Raw genomic sequence first — 22,229 nt, forward strand, 5'->3', positions numbered from 1 at the left:
GAATAAATGACTGAGGAGTCTTTTGTATACAATCTTGCTCGGTCAAAACAAAGGAGTTGTTGTCTTTCAATAGCTCTCAACAGAGAAGAAGAAATCAAAGTTTATCGTTCCCCACAACGCCAATGAACTGGAGCGTTCATAGATGTACCCTTGGAGATTGTAGTATGTTAATATAGGGGTATTCTTAGTAGCAATGGTAGAGTCCAAAGCTCTAATGAAGCTTCTCACGGTGCTGTACATAAAAAGAGGAGTGTGTGTGAATATGGCTAAGGTGATTCTCCATTGTAGCCGAGTAATAGCATGAAGGGTTGCATCCTGTTCCCACTCATTCTAATGTGTGAAAGAGGTCTTTTTAGAGAGGGGATGCCTCTTTGTAGAGGTGGAGAGTTGTCACCTATAACCAGCCTAGCCTTTTCAAGCTAGCCATACGAAACCCACTGCTACTCTGCAGAGGCAGCTATGCATGGGAAAGAGAAGGGATCTTATTCTACCCTCTAGAAAGATTTAGAAATGGACTTTAAGAGTGGGCCCAACTGGTGGGCTTGTAAACATGGGCCAACCAGAACAGAAGTAATGTTTTGCATTTTTAGGTAGGTAGTTCGCGAAGTTTTGCTTTTATGTTACGTTATAGACAACTGCGATGATTGTGAGTTAGGCGGTGCACAAAGTAGCCATGTGTCAACCCATTGAGCATTGTTACAAAACGTGTTTTGGGCGGGCTTTTTAGGTTGTATAATTGATCTAAAACACATTCCAAACTTTTTGGTAAATAAACATGCATGTTTTTCATCCTAATTCTATGGTTGGAGGTATTTGATTCGATCTTTTTACGTAGTAGTATGTCTAATCTATAATCTAACGTAGGGATATTAAAAGAGTCAGGGGTCTTTGGCTTGACTCATATAGACATGACCTGATCTGTATGTTTTGGTTGTTGGATTTAGACTTAGACTTTATATAATAAAAAGGTCTCAAGCTCCAATTCAAAAGCTCGGCCTTAAAGCCTATCAAGTTGACCTACTAACTCTCTCTTTTTTTATACTAACCTAATTTACAAATGGTAAGCCTTTGTTTTCCACTTATTTACAATCAAAATTTGATGCCAAAGTTAAGCATTAATTTGCAGTGCAAATTGGTTATGTAATAAGTATGACATAAAGAAAAATATAAAGTACTAATTTACTTAATTTAGATTATTTTATATCTTATGATATTATAATTGAATGTCAAAAATAATTTGACATTTTTTATAAAAAGGAGGCAACATCGCATTATATTATACTGTTGATATGAATATATTAAAAGGAGGCAACATAAAGCATTAAATATGAAAAATCATAACCATACAAAGGTGAAAATAATTATAAAATATTAAATATGAGGAATCATAACTATACAAATATGAAAATAAATATAACCGTTGGATCAACATAATCGATCTAACGGTGAAATTGATTGGTAGTAACATTAATTGGTTGTTACAATATCCTTCCCCTACAGAATGGGGTAGGATATTGTAACAACTAATTAGTGTTACTACCAATCAATTTCACCGTTAGATCGATTATATTGATCCAACGGTTATATTTATTTTCATTCTTGTGTAGTTATGATTCCCCATATTTAATGTTTTCTCCCATATTTAATGTGCAATCATTAAATATGAGAAATCATAATCATACAAAAGTGAAAATAATTATAAAGTACTAAATAAGAGGAATCATAACCATACAAATATGGAAATAAATATAACCGTTGGATCCACATAATCGATCTAACAGTGAAATTGAATGGTAGTAACACTAATTGGTTGTTACAATATCCTACCCCATTCTGTAGGGGAATGATATTGTAACAACCAATTAATGTTACTACCAATCAATTTCACCGTTATCGATTATGTTGATCCAACGGTTATATTTATTTTCATTTTGTGTGGTTATGATTCTCCATATTTAATGTGAAAGCATTAAATATGAGAAATCATAGCCATACAAAGGTGAAAATAATTATAAAGTATTAAATATGAGGAATCGTAACCATACTAATATGAAAATAAATATAATCGTTGGATCAACATAATCGATCTAACGGTGAAATTGATTGGTAGTAACACTAATTGGGTGTTACAATATCCTTTCCCATACAGAATTTTGTATTACTTTAATTTATTAGTTAAACAGATTTTTGGAATGATTTTATTTTACATTATGCTATTTGGATATACATATAATTTATGAATCTTTGTGAAATTATTAGTGTTGTTGATCATATATTCTGTTTGAAATAAGGTATTTTCACAAGACATTAGATGGGCGTCTATTGAACTAATAATTATTAGCTCAAGGGATAAACTTCTTGTTTTTCTTAATTAATTATTATTATTTTCCTTAATTAGAGAGCCTGAAAAGAGTTTATTTTCTTCTTCTTTTTTGATACAAAGAGTTTATTTTCTTTTCTTTTTTGTATAGAAAAGAGTTTATTTTCTCCTATTAGAGATACGAGCTTCAAGTCCTACAAAAGAACTATCCTAATATGGATCCAATGATACTCAAAGCGAATTAGTTAAGTTTTTGACAAATGGATGAAAAAACTCCAAAATAAGGTGTTCCCTTATTAGTTAATATATTATAAATTTATACATATTATTAAATTCACAAACAGATTATGATTTTAGTGTAATTATGTTATTGTTGAACTATATAATATTTGACTTTCTGGATTATTTAAGAACTTAATTTTAATTAATGTTAAGTTAGTTTATTTTATTTCTTTTACATTATCACCTAAGTTTGTATTTATACCTATCTAATAAATTTTACATTAAGCACAGGGAACGCAGATCGAGATTTTGGCACCGCCATAGTTTGCCTCTAGTAAATCGAGGGTTTTACGTTTGGCGAACGCAAAAGCACAGCGACTGGCTACGCCACTCTCTCTCCACCGCAGGGTTCAAAAAAAGCGCATGTCGTCAATTACTGGTCATGCTCGATTGCTGGAAGAGGAAGAGAATCTTAGAAGGAGTACAAAGAAAAGTAAAGGGGGAGATAGTGAATTTAGCAATGATCAATCGATGAAGCCAAGGGAAGAGGAATGGATGACTGAAAAATGTCCTTCAAAGAAATTCTAATGAGGCACAACGGGGAATGAGAAGATGATCTTGAGCAGATGGTCGATGAGGGCAAGGAAGATCAACCGAAAGCTCCAACTGCAGGAACAAGGAGAATGCACCGGAGATTATAAGCCAGGAAGATGCAGATGGTCGTATGAATTTCATATTGTCCGATGAGTTCAAAGGAAAGGCATGGAGTCCCTGGCAACAAGCAATCTTCGTAAAGCTAAAGGGTAAGAAAGTTTATGTTACCTTTATGAAAAATAGATTAGAAAACCTATGTGCAAGAGAGGGGAGAATTATGATGGCTGATTTGGAAAATGATTATTTTTTGGTTTGGTTTGAAAAAAAAAAAGACATGGACTTTGCTTTAACAGCAGGGCCATGGATATTTTTTGATCACTATCTTGCAATCAGGTCTTGGGAACCATATTTTCAACCCTATCAGGCATCTATCAACCGCATAATGGCTTGGGTTCTGCTCCCTGAATTTCCTATGGAATTCGTGAATACTGGGTTAGTTCAGAGTATTGGTAATTGGTTAGGTAAGTATATAAGGATGGATGCAGCTACCATTTCTCTGGCTAGAGGGAGATTTGTGAGAATGTGTGTAGAGTTGGACCTAAGTAAACCTCTCCAAGCAGAGTGTAAAGTGGACGGAACGATTAAGAAGATTGAGTATGAAGGGCTTCATCTCATTTGCTATGGATGTGGTAAATATAGTCATAGACTGGAAACCTGCCCAACAAAAGTTTCACAGGAGGCTAATCAAGAAAGTCAGAGTCGAGAGGTGGTGTCTATCAGTCAAGAGAATTGTGACAAGGTGGAAGAAGAGATAGCAGAGGGTAATTCTAAATTTGGCCCTTAGATGCAGGTGTCGAGGAACAGAAGAAATAAAGGTTCTCAGAGTAATAGAGTGGACTCACATAAAGGAAAAGAGGATCAAATGAAGAAGAAAAATAGTACTAATTTTGATGTTCTAAGGAAGGATACATCTCAGAATGAAGAGAATGACAAGTCAAAAGCTATGGTTTTATATCAAGATGATTCCCAGAGGTCCCTTCAATCCAAAACTAGGAAGAATGCATCTAATCCTGTGGAGCTGGTGGAAACAAAATATAAATTCATTTTGGTGGGAGATGAAATGAAGAAGTATGAGAGAAAATCAAAAGCTGGAAAAAGTACTGGTGAAAGTAAAAATAGAGGTTCTGGTTCTGCTAGTTCAGTGGGTAATAAAGCACCGTTTGAAATTAGAGATTCTGAAGTAGGGAATCATTATGGAATAATAAGTCCAACAGTAGTTGAATATGCTAAGAGGAATGAAGATCAGATCAAACATAATATCCATTGTATAGAAGAAGATGTCAATGAACAGAATAAACATTATAGGAATCTGGACCCAAAACCTCCAGATTGGATGGGAGTGGATAGAAATCATGTTGAGACTATTTGTGCTAATATGGAGTACGAAGATGCAGGGAATAATGGTTTGCTGAATGATAAGAATAAGCAGGGTTCTCTAACCCCTGCAAAAACCTTACTCAGTTATCAATGAATGTCCTAATATGGAATACTCGAGGGGCTGCCAAGAAAGATTTTGGTAGTACTCTTAAGTCCATGGTCAGGAAAAATTCTGCTGATATTATTGTTCTTCTTGAAACCAGAACTCAAAGCGAGGTGTGAAAAAATTAATGAAGAAGTTGGGATTTGATAGCCTTTTAGTTCAAGAAGCTCAGGGGTTTGCAGGGGGTATTTGGTTAATGTGGCATAGTTCAAAAGTGGATATAGCTCTTTTATCCAAGTCAGTTCAATTTATTCATTGTAGAGTCTCTCTTCCTACAGGTAATTCATTTGATTTCACTGCTATTTATGCTAGTCCTTCTCAAAATGTTAGAAATAATCTTTGGGAGGATCTTAGAAAACTTAGTGAAACTATGAATAGACCGTGGTTGTTGGATGGTGATTTTAATGAAATAGCTTACACTCATGAGAAGATAGGGGGTGTTCCAGCTGACCCAACCAAGTGTGCTAATTTCTCTTCTGTGCTTGAAGACTGTCAGGTGACAGATTTGGGCTGTGATGGTCCTCTATTCACCTGGCAAGGTCCTAAATGGACCAATTTGAGAAGAATTTTTAAATGGCTTGACAGAGTTATAGCGAATTTGGAGTGGAAAATGATGTTTGATGATGCTAGAGTGTCTTCCCTTCCTCGGTTACTATCTGATCACAATCCTCTATTAATAAAGTTATTCGAAAATTCATATGAGAAAGGTAAGAAGCCTTTTATATTTTTTGCAGCCTGGCAGGAACATCAAGCTTTTAATAGCTTTATCCGGGTCAAATGGGACTGATTTTGATTTTCTATATATGCTACAAAGATTGGTACCTGAACTTAGAATATGGAATAAGAAAATTTTTGGGGATATTGATAGAAAGAAAAATAGTATTACCCAAAAAATTGCCAACATCCAGAACAGCCGTACTCAAAATGATTCTCAAGCTCTGATGAATTTGGAGAATGATTATCAGAGAATGCTTATTAATGTTCTTTGTGAAGAGGAACTTTTTTTGGTTTCAAAAGTCTAGGCAGAAATGGATTGCGGATGGAGATAGAAATACTCGTTTCTATCATCTCAGTACGGTTGTCAGAAGGAATTCGAATAAAATCTTCAAGCTTAAAATGATGGAGAGGCTTGGATTTCAGATCCTGAGGAACTCAAAAACATGGCTTGCAATTTCTTCAAAACTTTTTTCACTGAAGACTTATGTGACAGAAGGTGGATTTCTTCAGGAAACCTTTGGCCTGATCTTCTAGAGCGAGAAAATGATTCTTTAAGCAAAGTCCCACGTGAGATGGAAATTAAACAAATAACTTTCAGCATTGGAGCATTCAAGGCACCAGGTATTGATGGTTTTCCTGCATTTTTCTTTCAGAAGAATTGGGAATTAATTAAATCTCAAGTATGTTCCTTAATTAATCAGATTTGGAATTATCCTGAAGTTTTGGCATCAATAAATTCTACTTTGCTGGTATTAATTCCTAAAGTCTAGAATCCGGTGAATATAAAGCAATTTAGGCCAATTTCGTTATGTCCGATTATTTACAAAATTATGAGCAAGCTTATTGTGAGCCGGCTGAAACCAATTATGCATAAAGTAATTTCTCCTGCTCAATCTAGTTTTGTGCCCCAGCGCCATATTCAAGATAATATCATTATTGTGCAAGAACTGGTTCATTCTATGAGGAGAATGCGGGGTAAGAAGTGTTTTATGGTGATTAAAGTGGATCTTGAGAAGGCTTATGATTGTTTAAATTGGAAGTTCATTCATAGAGTGCTTGATGAAATTCAGATTCCTAATAGACTTTCAAAACTGATCATGGAAGCTGTCACATCTCCAAAAACCAACATTATTTGGAATGGTAAGTTAACAGAGGAATTCCAACCAAGCACAGGCGTCAGACAAGGAGACTTGATCTCTCCTTACCTGTTTGTCTTGGCAATGGAGAAGCTTTCTCATATCATTGATACATTAGTGAATGAGAATCTTTGGAAGCCAATAAAAGCTGATAAGGGTGGACCCAAAATATCTCACCTCCTATTTGCGGATGATTTGGTGTTTTTTCTAGAAGTTAGTGAAGATCAGCTTAATATCCTTTTCAGATGTTTGAATTTGTTTGGAGACATTTATGGGCAAAAGGTGAATGTTCAAAAATCTTCTATTTATTTCTCAAAGAACACTCCAGATGAATTAGCTACTAAAATCACAGAACAAAGTGGACTCAAAAGAGTAACAAATATAGGAAGATATCTTGAAGCAATGATACATCATGGTAAAGTTACTAAAAATTTATTTGCTGGTATAATTGAGAGAGTTAAAGAAAGATTATCTAGCTGGCAATCCCAGTCTCTCTCTCAGGCGAGCAGAGTGATTCTTTCTCAATCTGTGTTGTCTACTATGCCGTATTACTTCATGCAAAGCAATATGATTCCTAAAGCTGTCTGTAATGAATTGGAACATCTTCAAAGAGCCTTTATATGGAGTGATACAGAAAGGAAGAAACATATGCATCTTATTGGTTGGGACACAATTACAAGACCAAAAGCAGATGAAGGGCTGGGGTTGAGGAAATTACAAGTCATGAATGAAACTTTCTTGGGAAAACTAGTTTGGAATTTTGTTAATGATCCTGATCAGCTTTGGGTGAAGGTATTAAAAGCTAAGTACACAAATTCATCCAATACTCAGATTGATTTAACTTGGAAGAATGGAAATTCTCGTCTTTGGAAATTTATGTGTGATGTTTGGAATAAGCTTAAACCCAAGCTGGTTTGGGATGTGGGTGATGGATCTTCTGTTCTTTTTTGGGAGGACCATTGGGTGAACATTGGGGAAAAACTTGAGCTATTGCTCAATTTTCCCCAACAGAGGCTGGTAAGAGAGTAATTGATTATGTTACTCATGATGGATCTTGGGATTGTGAGATTATATCTAATTTTCTTCCTAGTGATTGTGTTCAAATTATTAGAAGCATGCTGCCTCCTCCTAAATCTAATGGTATGGACAGGAAATGGTGGAATTTAGTTGGATCAGATGAAGTTTCTGTGAAAAATATTTTTTTTTTACATTGCTAAATCAAAATAGTTCTAATGGTATTGACAGAAAATTCTGGTCAGCCATTTGGAATTTAAAAGGGCCTAATCGGATAAGTTCGTTCCTTTGGAAGACTGCTCATCATCGTCTATTAACTAGGAGCTTCCTGGCAAACTTTAAATTGGGTCCTCCTAGCTGTCCTATTTGTAATTTTCATGACGAATCCATTATTCATATGGCACGTGACTGTCCAAAGATTAAAAAAGTTTGGTCTGATCTTTTGAGGCCAAATTTGATAAATGATTTCTTTGATACTAATTTAGATTGTTGGCTTTCCTGGAATATTCAAAATGTATCTATTTTGTGCTTTGATGCCCCCTGGTCATTAGTTTTTGTTGTTACTGTTTGGTTAGCTTGGCAGTGGAGAAACAATCAGGTGCATGGTGTGGAAAATAACGGGAAAGCATACAAGGTGCAGTCCGTAGAGAGTCTGGTTCATGAGTATACACAAGCCTGGATAACCTCTAAGGGGACAAAGCTGACCAAGAATTACATTTATGTTCCTATTAGATGGTTACCTCCGGACACAGGTTGGGTGAAATTAAACACGAACGGTGCAGCCAGGAGTGATGGCAGGGGTGCTGCTTGTGGAGGAATTATAAGAGATGAAAATGATTATTGGATAGAAGGGTTTGCTTACTATATTGGCCATTGTTCAGCTTTTGTTGCAAAATTATGGGGTGTCCTTAAAGGTCTTAAATTTTATTGGGGCTAGTGGTTGGAGACGCTACATCCTAGAAAGTGATTCAAGCTCAGTTATCACTTTGCTCTCCAGCAGTGGAAGAGCAGCTCGAGAGTCTCGCTTAGTGACTCGGATTCGAGCATGGTTACAAAAGAATTGGGAAGTTCACCTGGTTCATGTTTTTAGAGAAAGAAATAGTTGTGCAGATTGTCTTTCTAAATATCCTTTGGATTATCATGTTGAGAATAATTTTTGTGTTTTTTCAAACCCTCCCCCTGATATTTGGCCTCTGTATTGGACTAATTTGTCTTGTCTTGTAATTTCAGAACGATTTTATTGAATTGATCTCTTTGGGGTGTTGTTGTTAACCCACTTTAGATTACCAATTTTTTTTTTTTGACTATCTTAACAGATACACGTAAATACTTTAATTAACGAAAAAATGCATCATTGAATGATAAGGCAATACGTGTTTACATAGAAAAATTCAATTCTTATTCCATTCCTTAATTTTAGGAATAAAAAATTCAGAAGTTGAAAAATATCTCATTGATTTTCTTTATTTCATAATACAGATTAATGTATAAGATATTTATATTGAAATATCTTATTTTATGTAGTATATATATGTTACGTGATAAGCTAAGAAATTGTCTTAATTCTTATTTAAATTTTCATAGCCTTGGTACTTAGCATCGGAACAAACTTCAGATTCCACATCTAGTTACGTAATTTGATATAGGCAAAAATATTATAATTAAAATTTCAATTTATCACTATAATTTTATATTTTTACAATTTTTTTTTCATGAAAATAATTTTCCCAATATTTCAAATACTTTTATATTTTTATGATATTTTTACGTTACAATTTTATATTTTACGATTTTTTATTCCCTTTTAATTTTACATAAAATTTCAATTTTAACTACCTCAAGATTGAATGATTTTGGTGGCTGCAAAATGCAAATCCACGGAGAGACCATCTTGCAACTCCGAAAATGAAGAGTGAAGACCCAAGAAGTTGAAGCCCAATTTGTATGATGTTATTTATTTATTTTTTTACCCAATCGTCATGGAACATGCAGAAGCTGCTAGGCTTAAAAAGTGAAGACGGTCTCTTTTGCATGTGTAAATTATGTGCATAACTTGGGATGTCAAAAGTAACAAAAATAAAACAAAATCTCCGGAAAAGTGTAGTTATTATCCAACAGCTTCAAAAAATAGAATTTCAGAATATCTATAAATATATATTGTAAATGCTATGTCTGAAAGCCAATTAAGCTATCAACCACCACCCTACAATAAGTACCTTGAAGCAAATCAAAGTGACCATCAGGGTCACAACAATCGGGACATCATTCCATTCCTATGTTAAACTAATATTTGGGAAAGATGGGGCAAGGGGCAGATATCAGTATCGAGTGAACCTGGTAGTACGAATTTGAATGTGGAAGCCAATTGTAGCCACCAAATATTTCATAATATCAATAACATCAAAAAATTGTAGCCCGTTAAAGGGAGAGAAAAATTAAAACTTATTAAGACAACAAAAATATGGATGAATGGAAAGAAAATATCCTCTAGTTTCATCACAAAATACCTCTATTTACATGTTTGTAACTCATCAGTCACCATGTCACAGTATACTACAATCTCCGAGCCTCATTTCCCCTTCTGTATGCCTTATTCGGTTGTGCAGGTATAGAAGATGTGAAGAATGCAAGAAAGATAAATTTCAGAAAAACATCCTTTGCTCATCATCTTGGATGGGATGTCATTTCCATCTGGCGCCACTGTCACTGATGCATGACCAAAAATACTGAAAGACAACAAAATTGCAATTATTAGATGATTGATTTGCGTACAAAAACTCAATAACTTGAAAAATACAAAAGGACAAAGATGTCTAGTTGCATTTTGACTTCAACGATTAGCAAAAGGTTTTGCTTTGATGAAGAGAAAAGTCACATATTCAATTTCCCCGACTCACTTGCAAGAATGTGCTGTCTAGTACCTTACATAGATGTATCTCAAAATTATCACATTGGTTTATGGATTGCTATTTATAGAAATCAGAGTAAATCAACTATAACAATAGGAGTTAGATCAAAGTAGTTGAGCTCCAAATACAATATTTGAATATCACATACCATATCCAGCTTATGTACTGGAAAACAATTTGCAGACCCGCTTTACTCTGCTTGAACAAATGGTTGAAGACTTTGCCTGTTCCTGGCATGAAATGTTCTGATGCAAGGTTCTCCTTTCCCTTCTCCTTCGAAATAAAAAATCTTCGGTATCTAAAACGTATGAAACCTAATAACATGCAATGTGTTCCAGGGAGAAAGCAAAGAGTGGAAATTCAGAAACACAATCCAAACAGACATGAAACTCTAATCAAATAAATGCATGGCATATCAAAATGAGTAAGATAAAAAATATTAGTACTCAATAGGATTTAGGGAAGAATTGCATGTATATTTATAAAACATGCAGAAGAAAATTACTAAATACCTTGGATGAATTGCAAACTATCTTACATTCCAGACCGTTGATAACTTGTAGTCCATCCATGGCCTGGCTTGAAAATTCATCACTACAGGCATATTTGCGTTTATTCCTGCAAAAATAAATAAACCAAAATAGATACAGATGCTACCCAAGCATTAGGATGCAATGGCACCTACAATTCTCCTCACTTATTACATACCTCTTCAAGAAAATTCCTGACTTCTCCTTTTTGTCAGGGACAACAGATAGAAAGTCATGGTGCAGATAGGCTGAAAAATTAGGGTCCATTGACACAGCAGTCACTTCAGGCTTATCATGTCCATAGTCCATCAGTTGAATAGACAATCGAGTAGGTGCAGGCGACTGCAATGAGTATGAAATAAAACCAAGTTATAGAACATCTGAATTTTCACTCAAAAGCTCAATACAAAAAATAATAAATAATAAAATCAAAAGCTGATCCAAGTAGAGAAGTGGAACAAATAAAAACTTACACATTCAATACGATACATGTTCTCATCATGAAGAAGAACACGGGCATTTTCATGATAAACTATATCAACAAATCTTCCAGATTTTCTTGAATTTTCATATGCATATAGTTGAAGAAGCTTGTTATCCATCTCATCAGTGGCAACAGCTTGAAGCTGAAATAAAAGGGGACAACTTTTTAGGACAGGAAAGAACAAGGAATAGCAAGGAAAAGGCCCGTAGAGAGAAAGAGGAATTTATGCATGTTACCTGTTTAACAATTTTATATATCAGCTTGTCTAATGTGAACAAGACATATGACTTAGTTCCAATAATAGCTCTACAGTCATCTTCAAATTTTGTATTATCAGAAGAACCATCCAATAAATTGTAAAGGGAATTCATGAACCTGTAGCATAAAGGGCACCCTCAGTATTGGATAGATATTCAAATGTACCTTCAAAATTGTAATAGAATGTAACATTTCTATGGCATATCACCTGCCATATTGATCAGTAGAGCTTGAATCATTCGAAGCCTTCCACTTCCTTTCAGCAGATGATGAGTTAATCTTTGCTGATTGTATCCTCTCATACAATGTCTGTCAAATTAGCAAAAGGAAGAGCATGATAAGGAATATATAATAAGCTCTGAAACCTCTGGTTAGTAGTCTGCAAACATAATCATAAATACTTACAAATAAGTAAATAGACACATGTACCTGATGAAGTCTAAACAGAACATAAAAGGAATCATTTCCGTAAAAAACTCGAACATTCCTTTCTTTCTCATGCAACACTGGGGGAACATGTTTTGCCAGTGGCTTTACAGTGAGAAGAAAGCGCTCTGAATATGGTACTGAGGCTCCATCTCCTTCAACATCATTGGCATCAGCTATTCCTTCAGCTTCACCTTCACTCTCAGCCTTGTTAACATGTTCATGATCCCCATCCTCCTCATGTTCTTCTCGAGAACACTCCTCACCATCAGCAGACTCAGTACCAGAAGCATCACCATTTTCAGAAGCATTTTCACTGTCCTCTGATGATCTATTAGGACTTTCTTCACCTTCATCATCAGCATCATTTCCTCCTCCAGCTTCACCACAAACTTCTTCCCCATGTCTATTTTGGTATTGTCGACCTGCACTACAATCTTTTCCTTTATGCACTGCCTCCAAGCCAGCATCCCCATAAACTCCAAAATTATCCTCTTCAAAATCTCCATTAGGAGATAACTCCCCCTCTTCTCTTTCAATTTTGAAGTGTCCAACTGATTCTTCATGGTAGCTGTGAACTTTGGTGTCTTCAGTGATGGCCCCATTTGTGGATGTAACTGGTCTAGTAGAATCAGCACCCTAAGTCATGACAAAAGAAAAAAAATCAGGACAATAATATGCAGTTCAACACTACATACGGGACATGCAACAGTACAAGTCTGACAAGACTAACAATGAAGAAGGAAGATAAAAACACTATGAACCAGACTGATTTTAGTCCTAAGTTCCAGGAATTGCTAGTCTTAAAATGACAAGCACATTAACATTTAATCTTCAGTTGCACCTAGACTCTAAATGTATCTACCTTGGCATCATGGAATGAAAGTTCAAATTTAAAAAATAAAAATAAATGAAATGCAAACCAGAACTCTCAAGTAGAAAGGAAATGCTGCTCTCGATACTCGTTTTCAAAAAGTCAACATGTGGATTAACATTTGTCATGGAATATAAATTAAATATGAAGATCAAATTCCTCGTAGAAAGATAATCATACAAATGATAAACCATCTACATGCTACAAGCTTATTAGTTTTCCGACATGCTTTTCAAAAAATGGTGATCTTCATATTCTTTTTCGAAAAGCTAACAACTTATGGCTTAACATATAAGTCAAAGAATATAAATTAAATGAAGATCAAATCCATTGTAGAAAGATAATCATACAAATGATAAAGCATCCATATGCTACAAGAATAATGATTTGGGCCAAACATGCTTTTGAGAAAATTATATCAACTAATGCAAGATAAAAAATAAGATAGTAGTTAAGAATCCATTTTGCAATATGCAGGCTCCAGATCTCTAAGTCAATGCAAAGTGTCAATCAGGAGGATGGTTATAAAACGGAGAAACATACACTCATTCATAAAAAGTCAGCATGTGTCCTTCCAAAATCCACATGATATATGTTTCTTTCCACCACTTGGTATCATCTTATTTAGAATTAGAACTAAAGACATAAATAAGATAAGTTATATATGCTATCAGTAAACAAGAAATTGTCGCATCACTGAACATTTAGGGTCCTTCATTTGCAGTAAAAGTAATGCTGTCTTTTGAATGGGAGGGCATTCAACTGGCTCAAAGATTATGTAAAACTCAGTGAGTCAAAATTAATCCTTTTAAGATGAATAATTTCCATATCCACTTTAACTGAAAATAGATTGACATAAGCTGAAAAGGAGTTAAGCCATACCTCTGATAAAGGTAAATCAAGTCCTCCCTCACTAGAAACATTACCAGGTCTAGACGGAGTTGCAGTAAGTCCTGCAGAAAAAAGATGTATCTCAGAATTCCATTCATCATTTCATCATCAGAGAGAAACAGTTGAAAATCAATGGAAACACTAATGACAAATTATTTAAGATAAATAGTAAAGTAAATGTTGCAATCATGAGCAAAAGACGGAAAGAACAGAGAAATAGGGCCATGAATGATATTATGGTAATGTGATGACATGAGATATGGTAAGCACTAACCTTTTTCATCTATTTACACTAACATTCTATGAAGACTAGTAGTTCAACTACTACTACACTCCTAACAAGATATAATTGCTAACAATAACAATAATGACAATGAAGGTTTTGTTGAGGTTTGCCCTTAGGACACATGTTAAGGAATAAAAATAGCTTTTATTACCAATCCTAACTACTAAAAGAAGAAAGCATTTAATGCTTTTTAGATTTTCAAGATATTAAATGCTTGTACTTTTCATTTAATAGATTCTATTTCTTAACATGTTACCTTAGGGCACATGTGAACAAAACCCTAAAAAGATGTAATGATCAAGTATTTAAGATGAATGATACAGTAAGCATCAAGTAGTGTCATCATTCTTGAATCAAGATGCCAACCTGAAGCATTGCCCACATTCGTTCTTGCATTAATTTGCTCCATTGCAGAGGACAGTGAGACATTAGCATTCACTAACCGTTCAATGGAATGATCTTGTTGATTGACTCTTGATACTTCATCAGGCATGGATGCCCTTATATGCATTTTACCCTGCTGAGTACTACTGCCTAAAGTTTCAGTCTTATGAACAGAACGGTCAGAATCGAGACAATTATCCTCTTTAACCCCACTATCCCCATTTGTTTGCCATTCCTTGCAAGAATTTGATTGTTCTACATCCCTATTTCTATTAGTGTTAAAATTTTTAGTATTGATTATGGTAGTACCCACACCGGGACTACCGTCACCCTCAGCACTTGTAGAGCCACTTTTGGCAGAATTATTCTTAGCCTTGACAACATCTTCTGTATCCTCCGGACCCTGGGGTCGAGAAGGAACACCAAACACAGGTTCTAAAAATGTTGTCCAAATCTTCATAACTTTATCCAACTGTTCGGTTGTACAAACTTCTCCACAGGAATACTTTATGAGCTGATACAAATCCTCATGGATCTCTGGATCAGGATATTCAAATTCCAAGTGAGGAAGAATAGGCCATCTATTTCCAGCAGCAATTGCCAGAAGAAAATCATCATCTTTTTGTTTCTTCTCACTAATTTCTTTGATTTCTGCCAGTAAGGCTGTAAAATGCACAGCAAAAGCTAGGAGTCAAATTGTCTATATTGCATATTATAAAATAAAGGAATTACATATATATATATATATGGCAGGTTATTTATTCTTACACTGGCGTAAGAATAAGAAGTTTTACACCAAATCTTAATCATTGATTTATATGCATCTAATGGCTCACATCTGGTAAATCAGAACCGTTAGATACAAAAGGGCCAATGGTCAAGATTGAGAGTGTAACTTACACCGGTGTAAAATGATCCTGACTCCACACACACGCACACACACACACACACATATATATATATTAATAGGATTATATTTAAAAAATTATAATAATTAAAATAATTGAAGCATTGAATGAATATTTTATTAGTACTAATAAAGGAAAAACTGTTGTCTCATGATCACATATTAGAAAATTGAACTTCCATTGCACTTGAAAAATAGCATACGTTCATTTTGCACGTGTTAGCAGTGTTTCTAGAAACCATGTTGTGTTGTGATCAATACAATCAAAGTAAATGCATTTTGTCGTACATATTATGAGCATATAATTGCTTTGAAAGGTGGGTGTGGGGAGAAGTACGCGTGTAAAAGAAAAGAGAAGAATTAAATCACAGACCAAACAATGGAATGAAGATGATATATTTCATGTTCTTGAAGTGCAAAGCAATGTTTTACCTTTAGGGCTTAAGCTTTTTGAATCCTGCTGCTTGAAGTAGAAACTACGATGATCCAGTGATTTGTGATAGTTCTTTGCATATATTTCAGACCAAACTTTATTAAAATCAGCACGACACCTTGCCCACTCATCTTGTTTCTGCTTCAAGCGGGTTAATATGACTGGCAAAGATAGAGATGCATTCTTCCTTAACACATCCATCACATCAAGCCCATGGTCACCATATAATCGTTCAACGCACCTAAGATTTAGAGCTAAAAGAACACACCAAAAAATCATATCAGAACATGGAAAACATTAATAAATTACATCATACTGCATAGACGTGCTTTGACAAGTTTCGTTGATCAATTGAAAACCACATTACCTGTTAAGTGCTCCTCAATACGAATTGGACAGTCTCCTTTAATTATATTAGCATTAATCTTTTCTAAGAGCTCTTCAACTCGTTTAGTTGTCACATTTACAGACTCTAACAACATATCAAGTTCAAACCTACCAGCATAGATTAGGATAATATCAGCAAAGTGCAAGTGGAAGATATCTTACAGAAATCACGTCTATGAATCAATCCGGTGATGTCAAAATTAACCAAAATATAGAACAATACAACAATTAGCAACTACCATTGCACCCAATATAAAACAAATCAATAAACAGGTATTTTAAAGGGTAAATAGAAATCAAAGCAAAGCTCCAACCTGTCATCTTCACATCTAAACAAGCTCTCTTCGTACTGATTTTTGCGCATGTGTTTAAAGGAATAATCCTCACTTCCTGAAGTAACAGAAACCCAGTGATCATTCAATACTTCTGCGCCAAGTTCTGTTCTCTGGCTAGCTGACTGTATTGGGTACTGTGTGATCACAAATAATACACATAAAGAACACAATCAGCAAGAGAATCTCAGAGACTCTATTAGGACATGCTAAATAACGAATGGGCAAGTAAAGAAAGTATACATTTTTTGGTAGAAGACGGTAACTGGGAGTGCATTGCTCACAGTTAGAAAGGTCCAGCTCATTTATAGGTTTTGCTACATACTTATCCTTGCTGACATATACAGGCATCTTAGGAACTGAAACATCCTTGTTCGCAGTTGCAGTCGATTTGTCTCTTTCTCGGCATTCACGATCCCTTTCTTTCACCCCATCATCCCTATCACGATCTCGATCCCTGTCTTCTGCCTTCATTGGTTTCAGTCCATGTCCTTCATTCCACAAGGACTCTGATGAATAAATAACGGTCAGAATTTTTGGACCAGAAGATGAAGCTGAAAATGTTCATGTGAGCCCTTGCTACATAAAAATGAAAGGGTGGCATCTAGCATAAGATAACAGCAAAAAGAAAACCATGTTACTTACTTTTATTCATGACACCAGCAAGGAATCCTTCTGCATGACAGCACTTGATTAGGAGGAATTGAAAAAAAGAAAAAAGAAAAACTGCACTTAGTAGAAAGTGAAAAAATAGTACAAACATTACCATTCTTCTCACACTGTGCCAAAAATTCATTAAATCCCTCCATAAGATCTGGATATTTTCCGAGTAAATCACCCACCTGGAAGAATAATTAACTAATGTTAGGACTACATGAAATATGCTCAATAGAACAAATTTCATTCTGTAAAACGAATGAAAGTCAGAATCAGGTCAAGCTGATCCTAAACTGAATGGAGTAAATCCCAGCTATCTTCACCAAAAGATAAGTTGGTTCACAATATTATTCAACATTTCCTACTCTACATTCACTTTTCCCGGATTTTCTGCATGGAGGGGGAACTTGAATGTATTTGGATTTTGGACAGCTCTTCCTAAAATATCAATCAGTTTTCTATTACAGTTGTGACATTGAAAGCCATACTACTTCGTTGTATTTTAAAAATTCAGTTAAATCAAATCCTAGCAAATTATGATGATACAAATTTGTGGCATTGAAAATTGATCTTTGATGATGTACGGACTATGGAGTTGCCCAAAACTGTCCAGTTATATTCTAGGTACACATGTGATATAGATGCACAAGAGGAGTGAGTAAAAAGGAAAAGTCCACCATTTCTTTGTCATGTAAATGATCAAAGTTAAAAATACGCAAAAAGCCAATGGTCAGCTACGAAATAACATAATCTGTTGTTTAATCTTGACCATTCACCCTAATATTACATTCTCGATTGACTCCTTTCACTGCTACAATACATCATGCCTTTCATACAAAAAACAAAAAAAAAATTGTGCAGAATATTTTCTATTTGCCTATAACTAATTCTTCATTTCCAAATTTTACCATCAAATTTTTTATTAAAGGTCAACTATCAGCGCCAGCCAAATTAAATACAACAGTATTGATACAATGTGACAATAAAACCAGTAAAATACCTAATAAGATATTAAAAGTTAGATGTATAAACCATACCAATGACTGCAATTCATGTCGCGTAATTATTTCCCTGCTGTAGATATGTAGGCACTTCAAAAATTCCTGGTAATCCTCAGGGTTACGTAATTTCTCCTTGACTTTTTCAAGGAAAGCAAGCACTTGACTACACATACCTGAGATGACAAAAAGGTAAGTTATTAGAAAAAATTGTTAAAAGAAAATAAGGAGTTGAATTACCATCCAACAAATAACAGAACACTAACAAAAAAATTGGAAAAAGTATTTTTCTTCTTATAAGTAATACATGGTACGGACCTTATAGTTTGCAGTTTATATAGCCTAAAAGCCTATATCATAAATACAAAGTATGCAGCATTTCTCAATTGTAGATAGTCCAATCAATAAAAGAGATCATATTTTTTCTACATTTATCATTATGAATGGCAGAAAAGCTAAGATAAATTTTTGCATTACACAATAATTTTTCAAGCGTTACTGGTTTTCTTCTTTTTTATTTTTATCTTTCCCATTACTTCTTCCCAGTTGAACATGATATGAGATTGATGTATATGTTTGCACTGTTAAAACATTATACATCATAAGTACATAAAATTTGTTTGGGAAGGTAAAAAATTTCTAAATAAGTTTGTAGATTTAAAATTAAAAGTATTGACATACTTTTCAAAGAACTTTTATCCTCACAAGCAGATGAGCGCATGCCAAAATTTTCATCTGCATCATGCAATGGTTCAGCACCAGAGTCTTCAACCCTATGACCAGATTTCCGCTTGTGGGACAAACGTTCCCGACTACCATCATGATCATAATCCCTATCATCCCTACCCTGTTCTCTCCTATCTCTCTCTTCTCTACGGTCCTTTTCCTTCTCACCACGCCTCTGCTGCTCCTTATCAGCCCTGATCAAACCTCTGTCAAGTTCTGGATCTGAATGGTCAACACTAAGGTCACGATCACCATGTGAAGCTATGGTCCTTTCTCTCTGGCATAGAGATAACAAAATGTTAGCTTAATGACCAACTATAAAACCACAGTGACGTAAAGAATAAGGAGAGCAATAAACCTTGTCAGCATGCATTTGCCTCCCTGTTGGCATTGCAGAGCTCCTATCACGAAGGAGAGAATTTCGAGCGGAAGCATAATGAGTAGAGGCTGTTCCAGAAGTATCAGGAAGAAAGTGAGTAAACTCCTCAAGAAGATCTGCGTGGTCCTGGAAAAGTTCAGCAACCTGGAGAAGTCCAATATATGATTAAAATGTGTCTAAAGAATCATAAGACCTACAAGAGGGGGAAAATAGAAAGACAAATATAACAAATTTGCCTAACTGTAGGATGATAACATAGGCATAGACAGTACAGACCTCCTGGTAAACCTCGGTGATAGACTTGATTTCCTTTCTGTACATATTCAATATGTCTAGAAACGACTTATAAACACGGTCATTGCCTTGAAAACGAGTCTGCATAAAAAGAACCCAGTCAGACTCAAAAGTTAAACTGTCCATTCTGAGTTGATCTTGCTATAATGAACAGGAGCTTTGACCAAGATGCAACACTAGATTGTTGTGGTAATACCACTGCCAACAATTTCAGGAAATTTTAATCAGCCAGCATTCAAATGTTCCATGTCAATTGGGTCAGTTATCCAGTAAAATGACTAGTTCTGCTTAGGCCTTTTCTTCAGTGTCTTGCTTTTATTTTCCTGTGGGTGTACATTTAATTTGGATGACATACATAAAATGCACCAAATATAACAATGTTTTTACCTTAATCTTGCCCACAAAATTTATAGCTTCTGCAAATTCAACAGGCTTCTTCTGAGCAGGTTGTTCATCCTCCAAGGGAAGCGTGATTTCAAATCCTTTTGGCAAGAAGGTGTTAAATCCCAAAATTAGATCTTTATGCCCTTGAAACAGATCTTTCACTCTTTCTATGACACCTGTTGTATCAATTCTACAAATGAACAAAAAAGATAAAAATTAATTTCAGCTAACAAAATCAAGATCCCCACTCCCAATGAAATATAACAATAGAGAAAAAAATATTTGCTTGGAGGTGGGAGAATTTAGTACAACATGATCAAACCTTTGAGCCTTGAAATCCTTCATGACTTCCAAAAAGTCATCATATTTTTCCCTCTTATTTTGAAACATATCCTTCACTGCCTTGAGATATGCTAAGGCATCATTTGTGGTCAGTTTCTGACCGCCACCACTAATCATCTGGGGTTGTCCCGAACTTCAATCCACAAAATTTATAAAATATTTAGACCATTGATTACAAAGTATTCAGCACATTATCACATGATTCAAACACAATTTAGCAGAAGAATGTTGTATGCAGCAGAAGTGTAGAGGGTTTAGAAAGGCAAGAGTGAATCTCAATTGCATTTATATTTTATAAATTGTATATACAATGCTTTTCTCCTCTTATTTTTTCTTCTCTCTATCTTGTGAAGGCCTACAGAACACGCTATTTATAATAGAATGCAGAAAAATACAGAGACCTTAACTCATACATTTCAGTTATAAACCAAAATATTTGGGAAAACTAAGGATTACACATAATTAACTTGCTGAATAATGCATATAACTCTAGACTTCACAGATTAATCTTCCAACAAAGAAACATCTGATCCTATCTCACCAAGTCAAACATAAAAAAACAAAAAAACAAAATTGAAGCTTCTTCCAGAGACTAAACAAAATCTATCGTAGTATAAAAAGAACTGAAGATGCAACTGTCTCATCAAGCCAAAAAAAAAAAAAAAGAACAATCCATGGAACAAAAGTTGAACGCATTTAATTTAAAAAAAAAAAAAAAAAGACTCACGGTTCTCCTCTAGAAGACACCACGGGCCGTTTGAGTTGTGAACTCATGTAAACATCATCTCTGGACCTCTTCATCTCTAAAAAGAACCAGATAAAAATAAAATTACACAAAATATTAACACACCCCAAATCATGCTTTCAAACTCAGATACAAGTTGCACATTCGAACAAAAGAACAATCAGGAAGCAGATCTAACCAAAGGGAATTCACAAAAGGCATGAAACACGAGCAAGAATTCCAACCCCAAATTGCAGACAGATCACCACCGGAAGACCCAAATCCTAATAAAGAGAATCAGAAAAATAAAAAATTGCATTACTTCAATGTAAAGCAACGTGGTATGATAATATGCGGCACAGAAGAGAGGATTTCAAACAAAAAATTTACCGAGTGATTGTGAAGTGCACGAACTGCAGAGTCCACCGCAACAAGCTTTTCAACAAAGAGACAGAGAAGAGAGATAGATTAGAAACACAAAAAATGAAAATATAAAAACAAAAACAAGGATTGAAGTTTTGCGTAAAAAGAGTTTCTCTCTGTGATTCTTCAAACAATCGTAAACTCAGATGGTGAGAGAGTTCACAAACCTCTTGAAGCAAAGTTTCTCACTTTGAAGAAAAAAAATTAAAAAAAAAAAAATCTCTTATTTTTTCTGCGTACACAAACAGAATATGAAGAAAGAATGGGGAAAATATACAATGGGAGAAGATGAGAGAGTTCACAAAGTGATATATATATATAATAGATATATATGGGGGACACTCAAAAACTCACCAAAATAAATGTTTGGGAACGAGAAATTGGGCTATGGTGGGATTCGTATTTTGATGTAAATTTTTTTCTTCAATTTTTATTTTATTATCTGAGGAAAGACCATTTTTATCCCTGACAAAAAACACGATCACCACTTTAATCCCTTACAAAAAATAAATTAGTTAGTCAGTCAGTAACAAATTCAAGGTGGACCCATTTTAGTCCTTTTAAGAACTAATATGGGTCTTTTTTAAATTTGTGAGGGACCACAATTTCAACTAAATGAGTCCACTTTGAATTTGTTAGGGACTAACTGACTAATTTA

The 22,229-nt window shown here is 34.8% G+C and overlaps 1 protein-coding gene across 3 annotated transcripts; it reads right to left on the reverse strand.

Moving 5' to 3' along the window:
* Nucleotides 1-9,850: 9,850 nt before the first annotated feature.
* On the reverse strand, nt 9,851-21,848 carry LOC133290394 (paired amphipathic helix protein Sin3-like 4). 3 transcript variants are annotated; one of them, XM_061488462.1, is made up of 26 exons: nt 21,739-21,848; nt 21,539-21,583; nt 21,348-21,432; nt 21,152-21,227; nt 20,405-20,557; nt 20,086-20,272; nt 19,681-19,779; nt 19,384-19,548; nt 18,981-19,302; nt 18,339-18,475; nt 17,411-17,486; nt 17,290-17,319; nt 16,888-17,153; nt 16,627-16,781; nt 16,293-16,420; nt 15,925-16,179; nt 14,568-15,248; nt 13,907-13,977; nt 12,154-12,789; nt 11,933-12,033; nt 11,703-11,841; nt 11,456-11,608; nt 11,161-11,324; nt 10,965-11,070; nt 10,601-10,766; nt 9,851-10,269 (listed from the first exon to the last, which is right to left on the reverse strand). In XM_061488462.1, the coding sequence occupies exons 4-25, from the start codon at nt 21,223-21,225 to the stop codon at nt 10,611-10,613; spliced, it is 4,254 nt and encodes a 1,417-aa protein (XP_061344446.1). In that variant the 5' UTR covers nt 21,226-21,227; nt 21,348-21,432; nt 21,539-21,583; nt 21,739-21,848; the 3' UTR covers nt 9,851-10,269; nt 10,601-10,610. The 3 variants fall into 3 exon arrangements, with proteins under 3 accessions (XP_061344446.1, XP_061344447.1, XP_061344448.1); XM_061488463.1 differs by lacking the exons at nt 21,348-21,432; nt 21,539-21,583; nt 21,739-21,848 and having other exon boundaries at nt 21,152-21,231; XM_061488464.1 differs by lacking the exons at nt 9,851-10,269; nt 10,601-10,766; nt 10,965-11,070; ... (6 more) ...; nt 14,568-15,248; nt 16,293-16,420 and having other exon boundaries at nt 16,087-16,179.
* Nucleotides 21,849-22,229: the final 381 nt, after the last annotated feature.

The sequence above is a fragment of the Gastrolobium bilobum genome, unplaced genomic scaffold, assembly GCF_033153095.1.
Source record: "Gastrolobium bilobum isolate Gb01-03AN ecotype WA unplaced genomic scaffold, APGP_CSIRO_Gbil_v1 utg69532, whole genome shotgun sequence".
NCBI lineage: Eukaryota > Viridiplantae > Streptophyta > Magnoliopsida > Fabales > Fabaceae > Gastrolobium > Gastrolobium bilobum.

Bases quoted from the DNA above. Each gene is read 5' to 3' on its own strand.
- LOC133290394 (XM_061488462.1), bottom strand. From the start codon at position 21,225: ATGAAGAGGTCCAGAGATGATGTTTACATGAGTTCACAACTCAAACGG. The intron at 19,303-19,383 runs GTTTATTGCTCT...TCTCTATGCCAG, and splicing joins GGCAAATGCATGCTGACAAG to AGAGAAAGGACCATAGCTTC. The intron at 13,978-14,567 runs GTTGGCATCTTG...TTTTTTCTGCAG, and splicing joins GAATGTGGGCAATGCTTCAG to GACTTACTGCAACTCCGTCT.